Below are 21745 nucleotides of genomic sequence, written 5' to 3'. Positions count from 1 at the left end.
CCCATGGTAGGTAGGAGATGTCCTGCAGGAGATGTTTCTGCCCTTCTCTACAGGTGCTGCCCCAAATATGAGCTGGGAGGTGAATCGTTCATCGATGGCTTTGGAGGAGGGATGAAAAGCTTCACACTTTCCTGAGGCCCTACTCCTCTGGAAGCAGAAGTGAGGCATTAGAGAGGGTTAAAGGGCTGCAGAGAGGGTCTGGACTTGGAGACAGGTGGAGGGAGGTGCTGGAAATGTGATCCTGGCTCTGGGCAGGGAAAAGAGCTTTGGCACAGGGGGAGAGAGCAGAGCTGAAGAGGCTGGGGAGGAGGAGGAGGAGGGCAGGAGTTCGGTGGGTGCCCAGGATAGATGCAATGGGGGAGGGGAAGGAATGGTAAGTGAGATGCAGTGGGGGTGGACGGGTGACAGAGGGGACAAATGGGGCAACGGAGGCCTAGGAAGGAGCAGGAGCTTGAGCGGCACCAGAATGTCAGAGGTACCCAGGACTCAGGCTGGTTTCCTTCGTCAGAGCGTGGTGGAGCGACTGCCGCGGGCTACCTCCCGCTGGGACCCCTCGGCCACCAGGCTCGTCCCCCACCTGACCCCCACTAGCACCCTCCCGACGCAAAAGGTTGGGCGATTTGGGAGGATGCCCCTTTCCTACACCTCTGCTCCGAGGTACGCGGGGTCACCTGGGCTCACAGGGAGGGCAGTGGGATGCGCTCGTCTGTCTGTCCTGGGTTCCCCCCTATACCCACCTTGTTCTCCTCCTGCTTCTCCCACCGGGCTGCCCATTGTTTCTGTTGAGGTGTCGCTCCCTTTCTTCGCTATTTATGCATCTCTGGATAGCTTATGGATTCCTCTCCAGCTCATACACCACCACCTCTTCCTTTCTCTCTGCAGATATGTGACGAAAAATGCATGCGTGAGATAGGAAAAACGTGCAGTTTGTGTTTATTTACAGATCAAGAGAAGTGGAAAGTGGAAGAGAAAGCTATTTTCCTTCCATAGGGACCGATGTGCATGTGTATATATTTATCGCTGTATATGAGAAAGGGTGGGTAGGTAAAACTACACAGAGGTGGAGATGGTGGTCTGCAGAAAAATTCCTTTCCCATAGGGAGTTGTGTACATATAAATGGGTATAATTACATGTCTGGTGTATATGTGTGTACCTATATATGGACCTCCATATATATGAGTCTCTGAATATATACATATAAATATATATATATATATTCTGCTTCTTGCCTGAGTCTTTTGTCCTGTTAATTCTGATCATGAGCGGTGGGCCATAGCAAACGCCAGTATTTAGACTTTATTTTCCTCTGAGAAAATGAGGGATTCCTCTCCAAGCCCAGGGCTGTTTTTTAAACTGACCTGAAAAAGCTCATTTCCAGTCCCAAACGAGCGAGTCTGGATTAGCAGTAACCGCATGCATGAAGTCTGATGCTGCCGTTTAGCAGATGCTAGAAAATGCAAATGCCAGAAAAGTTTTCAAGTTACAGAAGTTCAGGTAGAGGATGGATACCCCTCCTCCGTGTGGCTTTTTTTCCCCAACTGCAAAGATATCGGGATGGATGCAACCTGTAATAGAAATCAGAAACCCTTTGCAAACCACGGGCATCAGCACGCCAAGGCTAGTTTTGCTAGTATAATTCCTGCAACGCAACCTCTGGGCTCGGGATTTGTCTCCCCTTAGCTCCCGATGTCTCCAAGGGAAAGATCTCGACTTGGATGTGTCAGATAACTGGGCTGACTCTGAAACCAGCATTTATGGTCTGTGTTCAAGTCCTCATTAGGAGAAGATGAATCAGTCTCCAGAAGTGCCTACATTTCTCTGTTGATGGTAATGTGACCTCCCCAAGTAACTAGATGACTGTCACTCACCTTTTATCTCCATAACCAGAGCTGTGATGAGCAGCTCAGGTGGAGACAACCTGACATGTTATAGACAAACTTCAGCCACGGAAGGTCCTCACATATTAATTATCATTCCCATTTAATGCAAGACCTCCAAAGCTGCACGCAATCTCCCTGGAAGACAAAAAGTATTTTCTGAGACGCAGGACCCCCATCCAGAGCTTAATCTTTATGGATTTGGGAAACCCACCCCCAGATCTTGATATGGACTTTGTGTCCTTGCGTATTACCTTTCTCCTGTTGCTTTTTATGGCCCCTGTTGAGCTCTGGAGCTCAACCAAGTCATTTGAGTCCCCAGCTGAAGCATTGAGGGTGAAATGGGTCTTTAACGAGAGCTCAGATGGTTGCTTGGATCAGAGCCTAGAGCAGCTGCCGAACACAAGCCTCAGGACTCAGATCTTGCACTTTGGCACATGATGAGCCAAAAGGCAATGACACCCAGATCTGGTGGCTGTATCCCAAATGATTTCCCTTTTCCCACCTCCCTCCTTGAAGAAAAAAAAAAAAAAGAGCCATGAGCCCAGGCTTTGTGGGGCAGCAGAGGGTAGGGATTATTCCTGCTTTCTTCTTCTTCCACCTACATGTTGTCCCCTAATGTCGAGGTCTTCGTTACTGGTTTAAAGAAACCAGACACTGCAGAAGTGACCTCGGGCAGCAGGCTTGTTCCTGGAAGAGGAACGCCCACTCAGGGCTGGATGCCAAGCATTCATGTTCCACATCCAGCCCTGGTGAAATCAGTCCTTGCCCGTAGGAGAGAGGCCATGGCGGCGGTGTTTCTGCCTGGCAATCTCCAGGATGAAGCCACTTGCTCTGTCTGCCTGGAGTTCTTCAAAGACCCCGTGTCCATCGAGTGCGGGCACAACTTCTGCCGGGCGTGCATCATCAAGAGTTGGAAGGACCTAGAGATGGATTTTCCCTGCCCACAGTGCCGGGAGGTCTTCCAACAGAAGAGCTTCAGACCCAACCGGCAGCTGGCAAACATGTCCGAGATCATCAGCCAGTTCACCCTCCGTGGGGCCAAGGGTGCCGAGGAGGAAGGGCTCTGCGCAAAGCACCGGGAAGCCCTCAAGCTCTACTGCAAGGACGACCGGAGAACCATCTGCGTGGTGTGCGACCGGTCTCGGGAGCACCGGCCGCATGCTGTTGTACCTGTGGATGAGGCATCTGAGGAGTACAAGGTACCTGTCTGTCTGTCTGTCTGTCCGCCCTGAGGAAGACCCCCCCAAGGTCTTTCTGCCCCCTGGCCGTACGCGTTGTGCCGTGTATTTGTGCACGCTTGGTCACCGGCGTTTCCCATGCTCAGCTTCATGCTCAACCACCCTGCAGAGAACCAGCTGCTGCTTTCTAGCTTTTCAAAGACCTGGAAAACCTGTCCGCTTTCCAGATATGCAAAACCCCCTCATGCGCTCACATCATCTCTGCAGCTGAGGAGAGCGTGGGATTAAACGGAGGGCAGCCGGGAGGCTGTGAGACAGAGTTTCTTCTGTGCAAGCTCCCGCAAACCCCCTGGGCTTGAGCCACGTGAGTGTCACGCTGCAAAGACCACCCGAGGGCACCCACCTTACTGGCAGGGTAACAGCTGACAGAGCAAACACCCACATCTCTTTTAGGTCCAAGCGAGCATCCAAAGATGAAGCTACGCTGATTAAAGCCAGGCTGAGTTTTGCTTTGCCGAGAGCAAAGGCTGGGGAGGTAGCAGCAGAGCCGACGAAAAGCGTGCGTGTACGCTCCCCTGCCATCCTCGCCTCCTTCCTTTGTGTTTGCTGCATGCCTGTGAGCTTGTGGCGGTCCTTGGGGCTTGCAGATGGGGGTGACTGGGGGAGTGTGGGCAGTGCTGAGCCAGCGTGCTCTCCCGGTGAGAGTGCTCAGCTGGTTCCCTCGCAATCCCGCTTGTCTTTGCACGGCTGAAAGGAGCAAACCGCGTGCAGGCAGAGTGATACAGCAAAAGAAATCAATTGCATCAAAAGAAAGAAAGAAAACCCAGTAACACCTTCTTTCTTTGTTCCTAGGAGAAAATCCAGGGACGCTTGGATTTCTTGAAAAAGGAGAGGCAAGAGCTGCTGGAGTTTAAAGTGAATGATGATAAGAAAACCCAGGAGCTCTTGGTGCGTTCCTGCAATGCAGCAGTCTGGGGGGTGGGGTGGGGGGAGTCCCAGCTGGGATGCATGGAGGGGGTTAGGACCCACCAAGCTGCTCCATCTCCTCCTCGCCACCGCTCTGCCGGTGCCTGAAAAGGGGAAATGGATGTTTTTCTCCTTCTGTCACCATCGGGACTGGCAATACATCAGCCGCTGTCTTAGCAGCCCCCAGTGATACGTGCTGCAGCATCCCTGAGACCTAGGCTGGCTATAAAGCTCTCCCTCAGCCGGTTGCCCCAGGGTCAGCAAAAGGCAGCACAGCATTTGCCGCAGGGAAGCCCCCGTCCCCCCTGCTAAGAACACCTCTCCCAGGCCATCACCCCCAAGACAAGACGCTTTGAGTGGCTCATGTCCCCCCTACTTCAGACAAGCACCACCAGGCCGCCCTCAACCCATGTTTCTGCTCTATCATCCCTGTGCAACCGGGTCCTTACCACAATTTGCTGGTTGGTTGTTTTTTTTTTTTTTTTCCCACCGGCAGGGCTTGAAATAGCACCAGCCTGCCAAGAGCCATGGTCTCAAGCATGACAAAAAAGGCAAAGCGTGGAAACCCATGTTTTGAGGGCCAGGTGGACCTGTTGGACCTGTGCTGAAGGGCAGTGCAGAGTGAAGCAACCAAAACACATTCAGCCTCACCCATGCTGCCAAAGGGTGCGTGTCCTGGGGCAAAATGTTCCGATTTGCCCCTGGGCTTTGTCTCAGAGGCGACTTGTTGGTCTGCTTGTGAATACAACCCAAGCAGAACCTGGGATATTGGCAGGGGTGATAAACAGGGCATCGCAGCAAGGCAGGGACTGGGGTTTGTCTGAGAATATAGGTGCCTCCCAGGGAGGGAGAAATGCTGCTCCAAGGGGGTTCTCCTACACAACCCCTTCTCCCAGTTTGTGCGGTGGGACCAGCAGATGATGACAGGGACTAGGACAACCTCTTGACCACCAGTCCCCACCTCTGCTTTGCCGAGTGCTGATTAACTGCCCAGCACCCCAGGGGAGAGAAAGGAAGCCTGTGTGTCCAGTGTAGAAGAGCAAAACCACTGGAGATCTGCTGTGGAGGTGAGGTACCTGCCTCAGGCGTGGTTTGGTACCTCTTACCTCCAGAAAAGGGCCACACGGACACAGCTGCAACGAAGGTAACAGCTGTTTGTGCAGCGATTGCCTCCCACCCCCACTCCTTCTCAAGGTCTTTGTCCAGGCATGCCACACACAACATCTCCTTGCCCCTCCCCAAGCGAAGGCACCCAGTCTCACAAGCAAGCCAGCAAGCAGCAGCGACGACACTGGCAGGTGCTCCAAATCCACCGGGTGGCCCCTCTCTGCCCCAAAACCATTGCACCAGCTTAAGACCCTTTTTTGTTGCATTTCGTTCCCAGAAAACCATCGAGAACGAGCGGCAGAAGCTGCTCTTGGAGTTTGAGAGGCTGCGGCAGTTCCTGCATGACCAGGAGCACATCCTCTTGGGGCAGCTGGAGAAGATGGAGAAGAACATTGCCAAGAGGCAGAATGAGAACATCACTGACCTCTCCAAGGAGATCACACTCCTCAACAAGCTCATCACAGAGCTGGAGGAGAAAATCCAGCAGCCCATGCTTGAATTCCTCAAGGTGAGAGGTTTTGATATGTTTCTGGATAGTGTAAAGGCATTTTGAGGGTAAATGTCCGTATTTTTTTTCCTGCCTTTAATGAGTAGATGGTGCATAGCAGTATCTGAGCACCCTGAGCTCTGCTACACCAGCATGCAGCAACTCCCTCTGGCTCAGGGACATCCTGAAACAGAAATGTACTCTTCACGTTTAATAGCCTCTAACAAATTTTTCTCCCATTAATTTGTCTGGACCCTTCTAGCACCCTTAAATTTCTGTTTCAAGGTGTTCAAAGCTGAATTAGATCTTGCATGAAGAGCCACCACAGCGGTACTGGCTCAGTCCTTAAACCAAGCAACTCCTTTTGCAAATAAAGGTCTTGATGGGTTTGCAACACAGAAGGTTTGTGGCGTGCCAGGTCACAGGTGTCCACTCCTCCAGCTTAAAGGCGTTGGCGAGGGCTTGGAATGCAGTTGAGTTTGGAGGCACGTGGAACTGGACTCAGCAGGACAAGGCTCTGCCAATTTTTGCAGCAGAGCACTGGCTGTGGAAGGCTGGCCTGAAAGCAGAGCTGGGTTTTCAAGTCCAAACGAGCTATTAACCAAGCTGGAAAGTATGAGGGAGAGAGCAGATGGAGTGCAGGTATTGATTGCGTTGCAAAGAAAGAAGCTGGAGCCCATCCAGCCCTCCCCTGTTTCCCAAACTCTCCTTCGCAGAGGAAGCGGGGTTGGAAAAACAGATCCGAGCTGCCCACCCCAGAATCGAACAGCCCTGTCCTTCACCGAATGGCAAAAGGCAAACGAGTGACCTTCTTTTAATTGACGGGGCTTTGATTAAACTAAGTAGATTGTGCTTCTGGTGCATGTGGATCTGCAGGGAGTTAAACGCCCTCCAAAGCAGGGCTGAAAGCACGGTAAATATTTGCAGGTGGTTTCTGTACTTGGCGATGGGTGAAAGTTTATTTCACGTGGTCTTTGCTCAGCCGTCACCACTGCATGCAAAACCCATCCTGTAACAATAGGCAATTTGCTTTTAAAAGGCCAAGCTGGAAATTCGCAGCCAGCTCCTTTTCCATTCCCTGGGAGATGGGTACGGCTTTGTGTTGCCTTTGAATCACGTCCAACGTGCTCGCCATGGGTTTATGCCCTTCTTTGTATTATTTTAAAGGCATCAGAAAGAGCAAATAGTGGCATGGACCGGACTTAGCATGGGTTTCATCTCAGTGATTTTTTTTGTCATGTCACAACTAATTATTGAGGGTACTTTAACCTATAGTTACCTCCATAACCCACCCTTCCTGAAAGCAAATAATTTTCACTGTTGGGACATCCATCCCAGGGTGGGATGAATCACCCCCTGGAGGCACCTTAAACTCTTCTTGGGGGTGATGAAACCATGGGAGCCCAGATATTACAGAGACATAGATGTGCAAGTTTTAATGCCAGCTTTCTAGCTGGCCACATTATGGTAGGTGATGTCCCTTTGGCTCTTAGGCAGGTGGATACTTGCAGGTGTCCTTCTGTATCTCGAGACTTTGCATGGGAGAGGCTGACAGGACCTTCTCAGAAGTGGGAGACCAGCAGAGAGACCCTCAGACATCTCAAAGGGTACCAGATGCCTACACCTGGGTTCACAACAACAATGGTCAAACACTGGAGTAGGGATCAGAGAACATTTTGCAGTCACCACCCCTGAGGATACTCCCAACACACCGGGGCAAAGCCCTGGATAACCTGACGTGCTTTGAGCAGCAGGATGGATGAGAGACCTCCAAAGGCATCCTCCAGACTAAACCGCATCATTATTTTACGGGCTTAAAGCTGGAGGACCATCTGGAAAGCTTGCCCCCACCCCAGAGAAGTGTCTGGGTCTTTAGCTGCAGCAGTTGGGTGGGATTTGGTGGGACTGTGGCCTTCCAAAGCTGAAATCAAACATCTGAGGCATGGATCCATGCCTATTTTTTCCAGCCATAAGGCATGGATGTGCTGACTGGGTTTAACAAAAGGGAATTTCTCTCACGCTGAGTCAGGGGAGACATAGCACATGTTGCACGGGGATTTCACTCAGTCTCTCTTTTTCCTTTCTAGGATGTCATGAACATCATAAGCAGGTATGGAGCACTGCTTCTCCCCTTCTTTCATGCTTTTTCCCTCCGCTAGCACTGTTTAAAGGTCAGCGTTGTCAGTCCAGATGCCAGAGGGAGGCATCGGGGCAGACGGAGCTTGCCTCCTACTTGGCACAAGCCTTGGGTCTCTTCCAGCTTCTTGGAAAACTTAGCGTTCTCACCAAGTCTTTTCCTACCAGGCAGTTTCTTCAAAGGTCAAGTGAGACCAGAAACTCCAAGTCATCTTATTTGCCTGATGTGCAGTTCAGCCAGGGCAATGGTTTAGGTACCACGTAACCCCCCAAAATTACATGTAATCTGCAGCAGGAAGAGCCGAGTGGGGGTAACCCAGCACAGATACCCTTTCCAACAACCAGCCAAGGTTTTCAAAGCTGATGTGCAAATCCTGGTATCCTCAGCCCAGGGTGAGGGAAATCCCAGTATGATCCTTGCCGTGTGACGCTGAGCACTTGGACAGAGTGCCGGTGGGATGGGGAGGGAGCGTTGTGTGCTGTCAACAGCAAATGAAAAAGAAAGGGCGAGAATAACAACAATATTCTTATTGTTTTTACTTTTTTCTTTGCAGAAGCGATGATGTGAAGTGCCAGAAGCCTGTACCAGTATGCACAGATATGAAAATGCACATCTGCAATTTTTCCCTCAAGACTGTTGTCCTTGAGAAAGTCTTAAAGAAATTCAGAGGTGTGTGGAAATGAAGCTGGGTCATTTAAAATAGGCCTGGCCTTTAGCAGGTGGTGGGGAAAAGGGATGAGGCGTGCTGGGGATGCTGCACATGTCTTGAGGTCCCTCAGCATGTGCCTGGCCAGCAGTACTGAAATAGAATAAACTGTGTTGGAAAGAGCTTCTGGAGATGGGTATGAACAAGAGATTTGCCCTTCCAGGCAGAGAAGCAGATGCAGGATTTTTTAAAGAGGGAAAAACCTGAACACCTGCTTTAGTGCAACAAAACCTGGAAGTTTTGGCATCTGGGGTAGGTTGAGGCCAGTGTAACAAAACTCTGCAGGTAAAAGCCAACCGCGTGCAGTAACGCGGCGCAGCCACACGGTGGCGCTGCGGGATCAGGAAAGGCCCCCGGCGCCCGGCGGCAGAGATGGCGCCAAAAATCCCGGAGGCAAAACTGCGCCCTGGGGCGACAATAGCCTTAAAGCATCGTGCTAAAAGTTGGAAACTCATAACACGAGGAGAACAAAATAGGGCAGGGCATGGTGAGTAAGGCTTAAACAGATCCTACATTCTCTTGATGTCCAGCAGCTTTTTTTTTTTTTTTTTTTTAATATTAAAATGTATTTCGGATTAATTTCCCTTGTCACTTGTCCCCATTGCACACGCTGGTGGGAGCTGGCATTGCCCCATCCTCAGCTCTTGCTGCCTGTTGAGTCCCGTTGGCAGAGATGGCACTTTGGCGATGTGGTGTGGGTGTAAAAAGGGGATTTTTGTGGCTCCCTCTGGCTCTCTCGGTGCTGCTATTTATTCGCTTGTCTCTTCTTTTCAGAAAACCTGCAAGATGAACTGGGAAGAGGTGAAAAAGGTAAAAGGAAAATAATTAAGACATAGTGCCCTGGAGCAAAGACTTTAAATTGTGGTTGTATTTTGCAAAGCTGGTTTTGCAAAGCCAAAGAAAGGGGGAAAAAAAGAAAAAAGCCACTCTAGATTTTTTTTTTTTTTTAATTTCTTCTCTCTCGATGATTTCCAGATCCAGCCTGCTCAGTTCAAGAATCAAAAGACGATTTTTCTAGCTGACGCCGGGGATCTGACAGCTAAGCTAGGTCCTTTCTGCCTGTTTGCACTTAACAAAACTACAGTGCGGAACAGAAAGAACAGATATTTGAACCCCCTAATGGATTTGTACCCTTTCAAGCCACAACTTGCTTTAAGTCTGCTGGATTTGCTCTGTGGCCTGTGGTCAGCCTCCTATTTCCACCGGGGTTTGGGATGGAGGGATGCGAGCACTCCGTAATCTGCTCCACTGCAAACTCAGATGACCTAAATTCTGTGGAAGGTTGTTGGGAATTGTGGCTGCGGGCAGACGGTTGGTTTCAGATCATGCCCTGCTGGAGATGGCTTGCTCACAGCTCTCTGGGGTTGGCAAAGGAGTCATGAATTTGCAACTGCCCAAACCCAGATTTGACCCTTTCAGTGCTGGACAAGCTTCTGCTTTGCTTCGCCGAAGGTGGTGGGGACGGGAATGCCAGTGAGGCAGGAAACCACGGCGATGGGCTCTGCCGTGTCTGCTGCCAGCCTGATCCCTCTGGCCTTGCACTGTGATGGTGCAAGGCATGGGCAGATGCTGTTAAAATCTTCCCCCATCTTCCAGCTCCCTTGATGTGAAGGTTGCACAGCCATGCCCAGAGCAGCCAGAGTTATCCCGGCAAAGCCAAGCCCTCTTCTAGAAGAGAAGGCTTATTCTTGCTTTTAGGGTGGTGGTCTTCAGCACGGGGTTTGCAAAGCCCTTGGTGGAGGCAGAGGAGGACAAGCCATGGGCTGGATCCTTTCCAAGGACCATCCAGCTTAGGAGCCAGGCTCTGCTCACAAACATCCCCAGACCCTTCTGGAAAAGGGGTTGGCAAAGCAATCTGGAAAATGCCAAGGGGTTGGCAAAGCAAAAGAAGAAAGGCTGATGACCGCCGTTTAAAAGCAAATTGGCAAAACGACCCTCACTGCATGTCCATGGTGGTGTGTGTGCATGTGCAGAGGTAAAATTCAGCCGGTGCGTTATACCAGCAGTCCCTCAGAAAGCAGGTTGGGCCACAGCTTCTGCTGCTGGGGGGTCAATGTGTGAAGCTGGGACCCCTGAAACCTCATAGCAGTTGTTGAACCCCACTGCTCTGACTGCCTTAGTTCATCTTTTCCAAGAGCTTGGAATGCTTTTTTTTTTTTTTTTTTAATATGATGTCTGAGCTCCTGGAGTCATATTATATTATTTTTTTAAACCAAGCCAAATCATCAGTCACAACCTCTGCAGCTGAGCTGAAGTTCAAACCCAAATCCTAATGACTCCAGCAGCTGGAGATGCAAGAAGAAGGAAGGAAAATGACTTTTAAAGATTAGCATCAAGAAGATTTGCTCATCCAATCTGTTTTCCTTAGCTTTTGCTAATGGACACTTTGAAAGCACCCATCTCTTGGCCTGGTGCGATAGTGCAACATGCAGGAGATGTTTTTTTTAAAACCAATCTCCCGGTTTTGGGGAGGAACATGGTGCTTAGTTTTGAAGGAAAAAAGGGCCTCCTCTTTCCTGTGGTTCCGATCACTTTTCCGACCCCTCTGAAACACCATGAAGCTTTCAGCCCCATCATGGCCCTTTTGGACTTCATAGGCAATTTTCCGGCCTGAATCTATGGATTTTGAAAGAGCATAAAGAACTTTAGCTAAATTAACTCTGGTGTGGCATCCAAGACTTTTCAGCTCTGAAGTTCCCATCTTAGATCCCCCCAAAGGGTCTCGTTCATTCATGGCAACTTTGCTGACTACAACCACAATTTGAGGTCACCAACATGCTCGCTGCTTCTTTTGAGCCTGGTTTTGGAAGGGGACAATGTAGAGAGCTTTGTGGCAGGTGCTGGAGGCCACGATGCCTGTGAAGCTCTCTACAGGACAAGATGTTAGTATCAAACTCCACCTGCATGCAGGTTTCTTTTGAGCTGTCCAGTGTGACCTGGTGTGTAAAGATGCCCTTAGGTCATGGCTTTCCATGAAACCTTGTCATCGTGGGGTAGTTTGGGGACAGGTACTCAGCAGTTTACAATCTGAGGGGCGTGCATATCACATCTTGTGTGTTGTGCATCAGATGAGCCAGAAACAAAAAGAAAAAAATGGATTTGTTTGGGAAAAGTCTCGATCTAAGGTCCATTTTTACTGTATGTAATTGCTAATTGCATGTGGGTTTATTGTGTTCTTTGCTCCTAATGTCCTTACGTTTCTTAGCAGCAGCAGCATGAGTTTTGTCCTCCCATGAAGGGAACTGGGGTGTCCATGTGGGAGGACAGATGAGTCCCCCTTGGTCAGTGTTTGAGGGATGCTGGCTGGTGGTGTTGCTGAAGGATCACGAGCTCATCAAAGAGCCAAAGACTACAAAACAGTCGTAGGTCTCCCTCTAGGACATCCTGAGCCAGATCTTGGTCCTCGCTGGCCATGATTTGCTTTGCTGTATTCTTCTTCACCTTTACCTGGTGGGACTTAACCCCTTAGTAAGGATGTGAAAAAGTGAGGTAGGCGTTTGTCCTGTATCTTTAACTGGGACCTTCCTCACCCACCTCCGATTTTCTTGCACACGTAGCTTGTCCCTGTGTGCTGGTAGAGAGAAGCACCACATTTGTTAACACCTAAAATTACTCCTCTTAAAATTAGCCCTGAGCCTCCAGGTTTCCTGCAGAGTCAATGGTGAGAGGAGACGTCTCAAGGACCTCCAGGCTGAGCCGATATCTGAACTTGGCTTTCCTCCACCACAGGCTGTCCAGGGAGCTGAAAAGGAGCAGTTATGGAGATAGGGATGTGATGATTGTGGTTGGGATGTGATGATTGTGGTTGGGATGTGATGATTGTGGTTGGGATGTGATGATCGAGGTTGGGACGTGATGATTGTGGTTGGGATGTGATGATCGAGGTTGGGATGTGATGATCAAGGTTGGGATGCAGTGATCGAGGTTGGGATGCGGTGATTGAGGTTGGGATGTGGTGATCGAGGCTGGGATGCAGTGATCAAGGTTGGGATGCGGTGATCGAGGTTGGGAAGTGATGATCGAGGTTGGGATGTGATTCAGCAACTGATAAAAGCATCTCCAGCTTGAGCTTTAAATTGTTAACATTCTTACTGAGTTATGATCGCTGTCGCTGCTGTCATCAACAGAGGACCTGACCCTGGACCCCGACTCGGCAAACCACCTCCTCATCCTGTCTGCAGACCTCAAGAGCGTGAGGATGGGTTGTAGGAAACAGGAGCTGCCCGACAACCCCAAGAGATTCGACACGAACTCGCGGGTGCTGGCTTCCACGGGCTTCAAGTCGGGAAGACACTACTGGGAAGTGGAGGTGGGGGCCTCGGACGGCTGGGCCTTTGGGGTGGCCAAGGAGTCCGTCAGGAGGAAAGGTCTGACGCAGTTTTCCCCCGAAGAAGGCATCTGGGCAGTACAGCAGAACGGAGGTCGCTACTGGGCGGTCACTTCGCCCCAGCGCACTCCGCTGTGCCTCAGCCAGAAACTCAGCAAGGTCAGGGTGTACCTGGATTATGAAGGGGAAGAAGTCTCCTTCTACAACGCCGACAACATGCAGCACATCTTCACCTTCAACGTCGCCTTCCAGGAGAAGGTGTTCCCTCTCTTTTCCGTCTGCTCCACTGTCACCTACATTAAACTGTGCCCCTGATTTCTTGTGAGCTTTGCTGAGGACCTGTCTCCGTGGTCTTCACTGGATGGTGCCTGGGCAGCAGCGAGGAGCGCGAGGGATGCTGCAATCAACCGTGCAGCCTGGTTCATAGGCAAGCTGATAGATGGGTAACCGGGTAGTCAGGGCAAAACATCACAAGGAAGCTTAAAACAGCTATCGAAGTCATCAGCAGTCCCCAGAAGGTCGTGGTCACCATCTTAAACGCATCTCTGAACCAACTCACCTCTTAAGCAAGAAGGAAACCACTGGTAGTTGGTTTGTGGCTCCAAGGCTGGTAATGGACAAGCGTTTTTCTTTTCTCATGTGGGTCTAAGGATCAATATTAGAGCTGGTGGAAGTTTTGGAGTGGAACCTCCACCTCTTTAGAAGTGCCAATGACTTAAAACCAAAACGTTTAGTGGGTAAATGCCCCGTGGGAAAGGTGGAGAGAGTAACACCGAGTAGGACACTTTGGACATCCATCCAAAGCCAGAATAGGCAAAGCTCATTTGTATTTGATCAAGTAAAATCAAATTATAAAGTTTTGTTCCTCCTGAAGTGAATGTAATGGGGATTTTCCCATTGTTTTATTATACTGTTGCTCCCAACAAACCATAGCCACCATCTCTGTGCCAAAAAGTGGAAATCCTGCCCAGGTGCCTTCACTCCTAGAAGATTTAGGAGAAGATATTTAGGCTGATTAACTGCTCCTGGGGAGTAATTGGATTTCAGCAAGTCAGGATGCTCGGTGAGGATGCTCACGGCCTCGTGCTGGGCTGTGTGGGTGGTTATAAAGGTCTCAGCTGGAGTTTCAAGCTTTTTCCTCTTGCTCCTGCTGGGAAGAAAGGTCCCCAGTGAAGGGTGGGTGCTTGGTTACTTATTCTAGCTGGTGTTCCTAAAAACTGGGGTAATGGCTGGATCTCAAAGGCTGTTTTTGCAGTGTTGAGATGGTGTCTGAGCTGCCCCAAGTGATCTAAACCATACGGCTACCAAGATCTGGCCTGCCTTGGAGTCCGGTTGGGGCTGAAGAGTTGCTGTGGACTTTTGGTTGCCCTCTCCATCAGCTCGTGCAAGTGCTCTGTACTTTGCTTTTCTGTCTACGGCTCCTCTGGGGAGGAGGGAGAGGTATTGCTGCTGCCCTGGAAAAGGCTGAAAGGTGCTTTTTTTTTTCTTTTTTTAGCGTTTTTTTTTTTTTTAAGCAACAAATATTAATGTTGCTCAGGTGTGTTTGTCCTACTGGATGTGAGCAAGGACTATGTTTCTGAAATTTGGTGCTCCTATGTGACTCGCCTGAGGTGCCCTCCCTGCAGAAGACGGTGTTTTCAAAACAATCCCTCACGGCTATTTGCTCTTCACCGTGAGGGTGGTGAGGTGCTGGAAGAGGCTGCCCAGGGCAGCTGTGGATGTCCCATCCCTGGAAGTGTTCAAGGCCAGGTTGGATGGGGTTGTGAGCAACCTGGTCTAGTGGAAGGTGTCCCCATGGTGGGGGGGTGTTGGAACTAGATGGTCCTTAAGGTCCCTTTGAACCCAAACTATTCTACAGTCCTTTACCTGTAGTAACCTAGACTTTAGGTGCTCAATCTTGTATTTCCTCAGACTCTCTTTACTGCTCAGCTCTCAGAAAAAACATGCATTTACCTTCATCTCCTGCTTTCTTTTTCTGGAATTCCTCGCTACCAAGACAACAAAAGTGCAACATGCAGCTTGCTTTGTTCACTGTTGCTTTTGCCAAAACAAAGCGGCCGTTAAAAAAATAACGGGCATATTATCGTCTGAAGTGATAAAAAATACGGTTTCTGGTTCGGGGGTGTTGTTGGTTGGCTCCTTAACCTTTTCTAGAGAACATGCAAATACTTTTAAGGAAATACACAGTTGGGATGAGGCGGGGAGCTTTTTTTTTAATGAAGAACAACATTTCCTCATTGATTCTAAGATGAGAAAAAGGCATTTCTATGTGTAGCTAATCTTCATACGTGCCCAAACCTACTGGCAAACCCCTGATCAACTCCAGCAACCTGTGCATTTCCTACGCTTTGGGGGTTTAAACTCCTCTGCAGTAAATCCGTGTCACAGCAGCAGAATAAAATGAAAAGGCTGTGGTCCTCTCCCAGGGCCCACAGATGCTGTGTGTGCAGATGGGTGGTTGCCCCCAACACCTTCAGTTGCTTCCACCAGCTTGTGCCCTTGGTGGTGAAGGCGTGCTGCCCATCGACCGCTGCCTTAGAAAGTGGCCTGACCGATGCAAAAGGTGACGTCAAAACCCAAACCGACCAGAAGTGAGGTGAATCCGTACGAGAACATCATGATGCTGCTGACTTGAAGAGGTGCTTTACTCCCAGTGTTACAGGTGTATCTTCCCATGCATGGCTGAAGGTTTTCTTTGTGCACGGCTGAGCCCTTAGCTCTATCCCAAATAATGGAAACCTGGCCAGGAACTACCGGAGATGAAGCACAATCCATCTTCTAGGAGATGAATTAATGCAGGATCAGGTGAATTTCAGATACCATTAGTCATAAAAAGAGCTGGGGGTGACTGGTTTAGGTGTGACAATCTCCATTTTGAGTGGGTGGGTTCTTTCCTACTTTGTCTGCTTTTTTTTTTTTTTTGTTTGTTTAATGAGTTTGGCTTTAAACCCACATTTAAAGCTGCAGCAACTCTTATAAAGGTCAGGCCATGAACAGGTGAGCAAAATGCCTGAATTTCCTGAGCTCCCTCCATTGTTGAAGCTATGCCACTGTAGAAATTACATCAATAAATAAAAATCCCTAGAACAAAAAAGGTATTAGCAGAAGCCACGGTATTTCTTATGTTGTGACTCGGTGTTTTTTTTTTTTTTATCTGTACATGAGAAATGAGTCTTCTACAAACCACGGGGAGCAAAAATCATCACCTGAGTGGATTTGAAACCTCCCAGATTGTTCCTAGCCCATGTGCTAGAAATAAAATGTGAAGGTGCTACCTGTGCTCATCTCCTGTTTATTATTCCCAACTGCTAACAGGCTGGAGAACATCAGGATTGTGAGTTGAAGGACTGTCCTGCTTGGAATTTAAGTGTAAAGAAAGAATTTAAGGGAAAGCATATATATATAGATATATATAGGGGAGGGGTTTGGCGTTTTTTTTTCCCCACATCTGTTTGTTAAGCACAAACCCAGCCTTTGCATATTCCTAAAATTAGGGCTGCAATCGAAACCCGAAGATAAAAACCGAGTTGACCTTTGCCTTGGTACAACCTTAAAGCAGAGAAATGGGCATCACCACCCAGGTTATTCTGGCAGCAGTGCAGAGCTTTCCTCGCTGCCCGTACTTTGGCCAAACCTCCTGCAAAACCAAAACAACACCACCACCCCCAAAACCGACACCAACAAAAAAAAATATGCTGGAGGCGCCAAGGGCTGAACCCCAACTTTTGGTGTTCTAGGGATGCAGGATGGTTTCCGGCCGTGCCGTGCTCCTTGCTGCTGCTGGTTGCCCTCGTGTTTAGCGGAGCTGGCTCAGGCTGGTGCCTGGGACGGGTTTTGGGGGGTGATGGCGATTTGGGGCGATGCAGCCGGTTTCGGGGTTCCCCCCGGTGACCACCGCGAGGCCGATTTCTTTCGGGCTGGCTCCATAGCTCAGGGGTTAGAGCACTGGTCTTGTAAACCAGGGGTCGCGAGTTCAAATCTCGCTGGGGCCTCGCGGGTTTTCTTCGCTTTTTTTTCATTAAATTTCATTTCCCCCCCCTCTCCTAAAAAGTGCCGCCGTTTTCCTGCACGCGGGGACCGGGCAGAACCAGGGACGGCGGCCGGGGGTGGCCGCGACCCAGGCGGACCCGCTCCGGGCACCGAGAGCAACACCCAGCAGCTCCCCGCCACGGTGGCTCGTTGGTCTAGGGGTATGATTCTCGCTTTGGGTGCGAGAGGTCCCGGGTTCAAATCCCGGACGAGCCCTAGTTTTACTTCCTGCCTTCCACCCCCGCGTCCTCTCTTTTCCCTTTTTTCCTTTGTTTTCCTTTTTTGTTTGTTTCAGGTTTGTTTTTTTTTTTTTTTTTTTTTGTTGTTGTTGTTTTGTTTTTGTTTGGTTTGGTTTGGTTTCCCCCCCCGTGTTTTTTCATACTTTCAAAAATAAATATTTTAAGTAATTATTTTTTTCCCCCATCCTTCCACAGCTTTTTGAAGTCCCATTCCACCCGCAGCGCTCCCAGCAGCTCCCTGGGAAAAACCTCCCAGCAAGGACCAAACCACCCAGGTTTCAGGACCTTTTTTGCCGTTACACAGCTCTGGCAGGCATCTGAGTTTCCCTGTTACTTGCCAATCAGCTCTGCCCTGCTAAGATTTTTCATTACCCTCCCAAACCACATAAAGAAGAGGCACGCAGCCTCCCCAGGCCTCCGCTCTTGCGTAAATATTCTCATAGTTTGTGCACAGCCGCGTAAGTTCAGCATTTTCTGTTGCACAACCACTGTGGATACACAGAAACTTTTCAGATCTTTCCCTCGTGGGCTGTTACCTCTCCTGTGCTGATCTTGGCTCAGTCCCTGTGCAAAAAAATAAAAATAAAAATTTATTAATAGCAGCCATGAATAAGCAGCTCCTGCTGTGTGTAACTCAAGAAATAAAAATTGTTCAGGAGCTGGGGTGAATCAAGGTCAGGACACGAGGTATGTGAGAGAAACAAGAGTGTTTTTCCTTCCCCCCCGCCCCCTCAAGAAACACGCAAAAATCCAACTTGTTTTAACAGCTTTGCCAAAGAAGGATGAGCAGGAGCGAGTTGCGTTAGAACCCTCTCTTCTTCCCATAAGGAATGTACTATTAATTATTGCCGAAGTAATCTATAGGGAATAATAAAGAATATTGTTTCTCAAGCAAAAGCCCAGGATCGAGGACAGCCCAGTGCCTGCGTATGGCTGTGCGCACACCCTCACTGCCGCCAGCCTCACGGGAAGGTGGAAACTGCAGAGAAATAATAAAATTACAGCCAGATCTAACACAAAAATCCTACCTTAACAAACTTTTTTCTGCCCCTTGAACCCACTGAATCTCCATTACACCCCGCAGCAAGGAGTTCCCCAGCTCAGCCAAACCCTGCAGCTCCTTTTGGCAATGCCAGCTGCTGATTTCTTATCCTGGACGCGAAAAATTAATTTTATTCCCATTTTTTCCCATGCTGAGCGTGATGTTATGAGCCTTGTTTTAGAGACCCAGGCGTCACTTGTCCACGCACAAGCCACGTGAGTGCACAGGCGCCTGCACATGTGTGTTTCCCCTCCCAAAACAGCCAGCTGGGGAGGAACACGTCGAAAAAAGGATGAAAACAAGTCAAAATAAGGCTTAATCCCCTCTGCCGAGTGCTGGCGTGCAGGAGGCCAAGAAACTCCAATATGGGGGTTTCTGTAGTGTAGTGGTTATCACGTTCGCCTAACACGCGAAAGGTCCCCGGTTCGAGACCGGGCAGAAACATCTCCTTTTTTTTTTTTTTTTTTTTTTTTTTTCTTTCTTTCTTTCTTTCTTACTTTCTTTCTTTCTTTTCCCTGCTCTCCTGGTGGGTACAAACTCGTTAGACCGATACAAAAAAACACCGCAACAAACAAATTCACCTCCAGTTTTATAACGAATACACTGGTATATGTGTTTTGGTTTGGGGTTTTTTTGGCAAAGCTGATGGAGGTGAAAGGGGATAAATAGGAGTAAGGGGCACTAAGCGGATTTAAAACGCTCCTAGCTCGCCTGGGGAGGGGAGGAGGAGAGGGTGGGAGGAGGAATAAAAGGGGACGGGGAATAATGGGGTGAAAAGGAAGAAAAATCCTCCTGGCAGCGGTGGGATTCGAACCCACGCCCCCGAAGAGACTGGAGCCTTAATCCAGCGCCTTAGACCGCTCGGCCACGCTACCCTCTGGGTGGCGCTCCTCGCGCCTTGCTCTGCTGTCTGGCTTCCTCCTCATCTTCATTCCCATCCACATCCCCACCTCTTCCCCATCCCGTCCTCATTTTTAGCCCAATTTTCTTCCCATTCACATCCTCATCCCACTCTTATCCCAGTCTCCATCCCATCCCACCCCAAATCCTCCTGCAAATAAATCAAGGAAAGCCATCAGGGCTGTTTGGGGCTTAGAGGAGGTATTTGCCCAACTGGCTTTAAAGGAGCATCAGTGTGAGCTTCTGCTTTTGTCCTCCAGACTCCTTAGAACACTTAGTGTCTTCCCAAGGGAAGAACACACGGAACAGTCACCCCACGAGACGCAGAAGCTGAGCGGGAGCAGGGCAGAGACCCTGCAAAGAAGAGAGGGGAAAGGCCGAGATCCCCTCTGCTCCTACGTGGACCCAGAAAGCCGAGAGCTGCCTGGAAAAAAGGGCCCCAGACCTCATCTTCTCTAAGCCGGGTCCTGCAGTCGGAGCATGGCTTCACCCACTGCTTAAGTCCATCTATCATTAAATTGCTCCTCCCACCTTTGGGGCCATATTTCTGCCCTGTCGTTGAAGCTGAGCACCTTGCAAATTCACGCCAGCCAGACCATTTTAATCACCCGTCTCTCGCCAGCTCATCTGCGAGAAGATAAAGCCTGTGTTTGATCTTTATCGCCAGGTCACATTTTTGTGCTGGAGCCAAGGATGAAGGTACGGCAGCGGCAGCGTATGATGTTTCCTTGCAAAACCTCCTTTTCCTCCACCGGCACTTCACAGTGGCCACCACAGAGATCCCTTCTGCAGGAAACAGAGGGCGAGGAATCATGACAAGGGGTGAATTTGCCCTTAAATACATCACTTTTAGGTACAACAGTTGCATGCATCGCCGCGGGTGCGGGGCTTTTGGGGCGAAAAGGGAAAAAAGTAGCGATTTGCTGCGGCTCCATAGCTCAGGGGTTAGAGCACTGGTCTTGTAAACCAGGGGTCGTGAGTTCAAATCTCGCTGGGGCCTCCCTGGTATGGTAGGGTTGGCTTTTTCCCTGTAACCTGGGAAAATAAAGAGCGTTTCTCGGTGAAAAGCAGGATTTTACCAGCTCTGACATGAAGATGTTCTTCTGGGGAGTTAAGTGGTGGGGGGAAAAGCAATGTAATGTGCTGGAGGGTTTCAAAACCTGGGTTGTATGTGGGGGAGCTGCAGCTTGGCAATGTTTTTATAGCTTCTGCTGCTGGTGGGTTTGGAGATTTCATATGACCCAGTGGAAAAAGGATTGCAGGAGCATCCCACAAACATGATGCGACACGCAGCCTCATCCATTCTCCCACCAGCAAACCCTTCCTGGCTGCCAGTCCACCTCTGAACCACGTGAATAGCTGGAGATATGGATTGTGGAGGTGGCAGAATTGGCCTGAAATAAATTACTTCAGCATCACAAGGCCTTTGATTTTCTTTTCAGCTGATTTTTAACTTGCAACCCCAAGCCCATCAGCAGCAGGGATCAGGACTTGACAGAGTTCCCCAAGAGCCTCATGCGAAGGATTTGGTTGGAAAGAGGAGGATTTGCTTTACGCTTTCCACCCAGGGTGCTTTTCCAGCTCTTCTCCAGTCCGTCCTTCACCGAATAATAACTCAAGCATTGCTGATACTGCTAATGTGCAAATGCAAAAAATGTCCAGGCTAAAAAAAGATGCTGCATGTCCCGACAGGGCATTTTGAGGCAATACGTAAAACGCTCATTATTAGCTTTTTCTCACCGTTACTATCCTCACCAAGGGCCAGCTCCGAGGCAAACCCTGCAGGGTTTCAACAGCAAGGGACACACACCCCCATCCCCATCCCTTTGACCAGGCTGCTTTCCTCATCATCATCCTTGTCAACATCCCAAGGCCACTGCTGTGAACCACTGAAATTAAGCTTAGCTTTGCGCCGGGATGATTTTTCTTTTTTTTTTTTTTTTTTTTTTTTTTTTACGGCTGTCGGGGTGTTAAAAGCAGGTAAACCCGCTTTGTGCCGGAAAAACCAATGCTATCTGGCTTTTGCATCATTTTTTCTGTATTTCCGACCGTTTCAGCGCGTCTCTGTGGCGCAATCGGTTAGCGCGTTCGGCTGTTAACCGAAAGGTTGGTGGTTCGAGCCCACCCAGGGACGCGAAGCGGTTATTTTTTAGTTCCCCGCCTTCCCGGAAAAAGCGTTAGTGATACCTGCGGAGAGGGGGGATGCTGCTAATTAATGGGCGTTAATTGCCCCGAGCAGCCCTGCCCTGCCCATGGCCCGGGGGCTCTATTTAAGCTCAGTCCTGGGGATGCAGCCCTTTTGCAAGCTGCCTTGGAGGAGCATCCGGGCTTTGTTCAGGTACTGAGGGATGGAGCTGTGGCTGGTGGGTGCTGCTGCTCTAGGGGGGGGCCCGGACCTTCAGGAGCCAGGCTAAAGAAAGTATTTGCTTTGCTAAAAATAATTGGTGCTTTGCTAAAAATAATTGGTTTGTGGGAAGGGAGCTGGTGTTCTGCAGAGGCTGGGACCGACGTGCAGTTATAAAATGTGAGAACTGGAGTCAGAGGCAATGTGATAAACTGAGCAGGTGAAAGCCTTCTGTTTTCTCTTTTTGCAATGCTTCAAGTTTTGCATGATGCTTTTCCCAGGGTAACTGATGCTGCACGTTGAGACTGGCTCTGTTCTAAGCTTAAGGTGATGTTTGTGGCCTTTTTGATCAATTTTCTGCTGCGATGCAGCTCCTTGCTTGCCTTGATTTGAGGTTACATG

The 21745-nt window shown here is 49.6% G+C and overlaps 1 protein-coding gene across 3 annotated transcripts; it reads left to right on the top strand.

Annotated features, from left to right (window-relative positions):
- Positions 1 to 305: 305 nt before the first annotated feature.
- LOC308055979 (E3 ubiquitin-protein ligase TRIM7-like) lies at positions 306 to 20077 on the top strand (the record flags this gene model as incomplete). 3 transcript variants are annotated; one of them, XM_080370669.1, is made up of 9 exons in its annotated part: positions 306 to 373; positions 509 to 657; positions 2654 to 3080; positions 3912 to 4007; positions 5410 to 5640; positions 7707 to 7729; positions 8310 to 8425; positions 9237 to 9272; positions 12590 to 20077. In XM_080370669.1, 9 exons carry the CDS (start codon positions 371 to 373, stop codon positions 13102 to 13104), a joined length of 1596 nt encoding a protein of 531 aa, XP_080226795.1. In that variant the 3' UTR covers positions 13105 to 20077. The 3 variants fall into 3 exon arrangements, with proteins under 3 accessions (XP_080226795.1, XP_080226796.1, XP_080226794.1); XM_080370670.1 differs by lacking the exon at positions 509 to 657 and having other exon boundaries at positions 347 to 373; XM_080370668.1 differs by lacking the exons at positions 306 to 373; positions 509 to 657 and having other exon boundaries at positions 2484 to 3080.
- Positions 20078 to 21745: the final 1668 nt, after the last annotated feature.

This window comes from Falco punctatus, assembly GCF_963210335.1.
Source record: "Falco punctatus genome assembly, chromosome: 21".
NCBI classification, from domain to species: domain Eukaryota; kingdom Metazoa; phylum Chordata; class Aves; order Falconiformes; family Falconidae; genus Falco; species Falco punctatus.
This window is presented reverse-complemented; position numbering and strand designations above follow the sequence as displayed.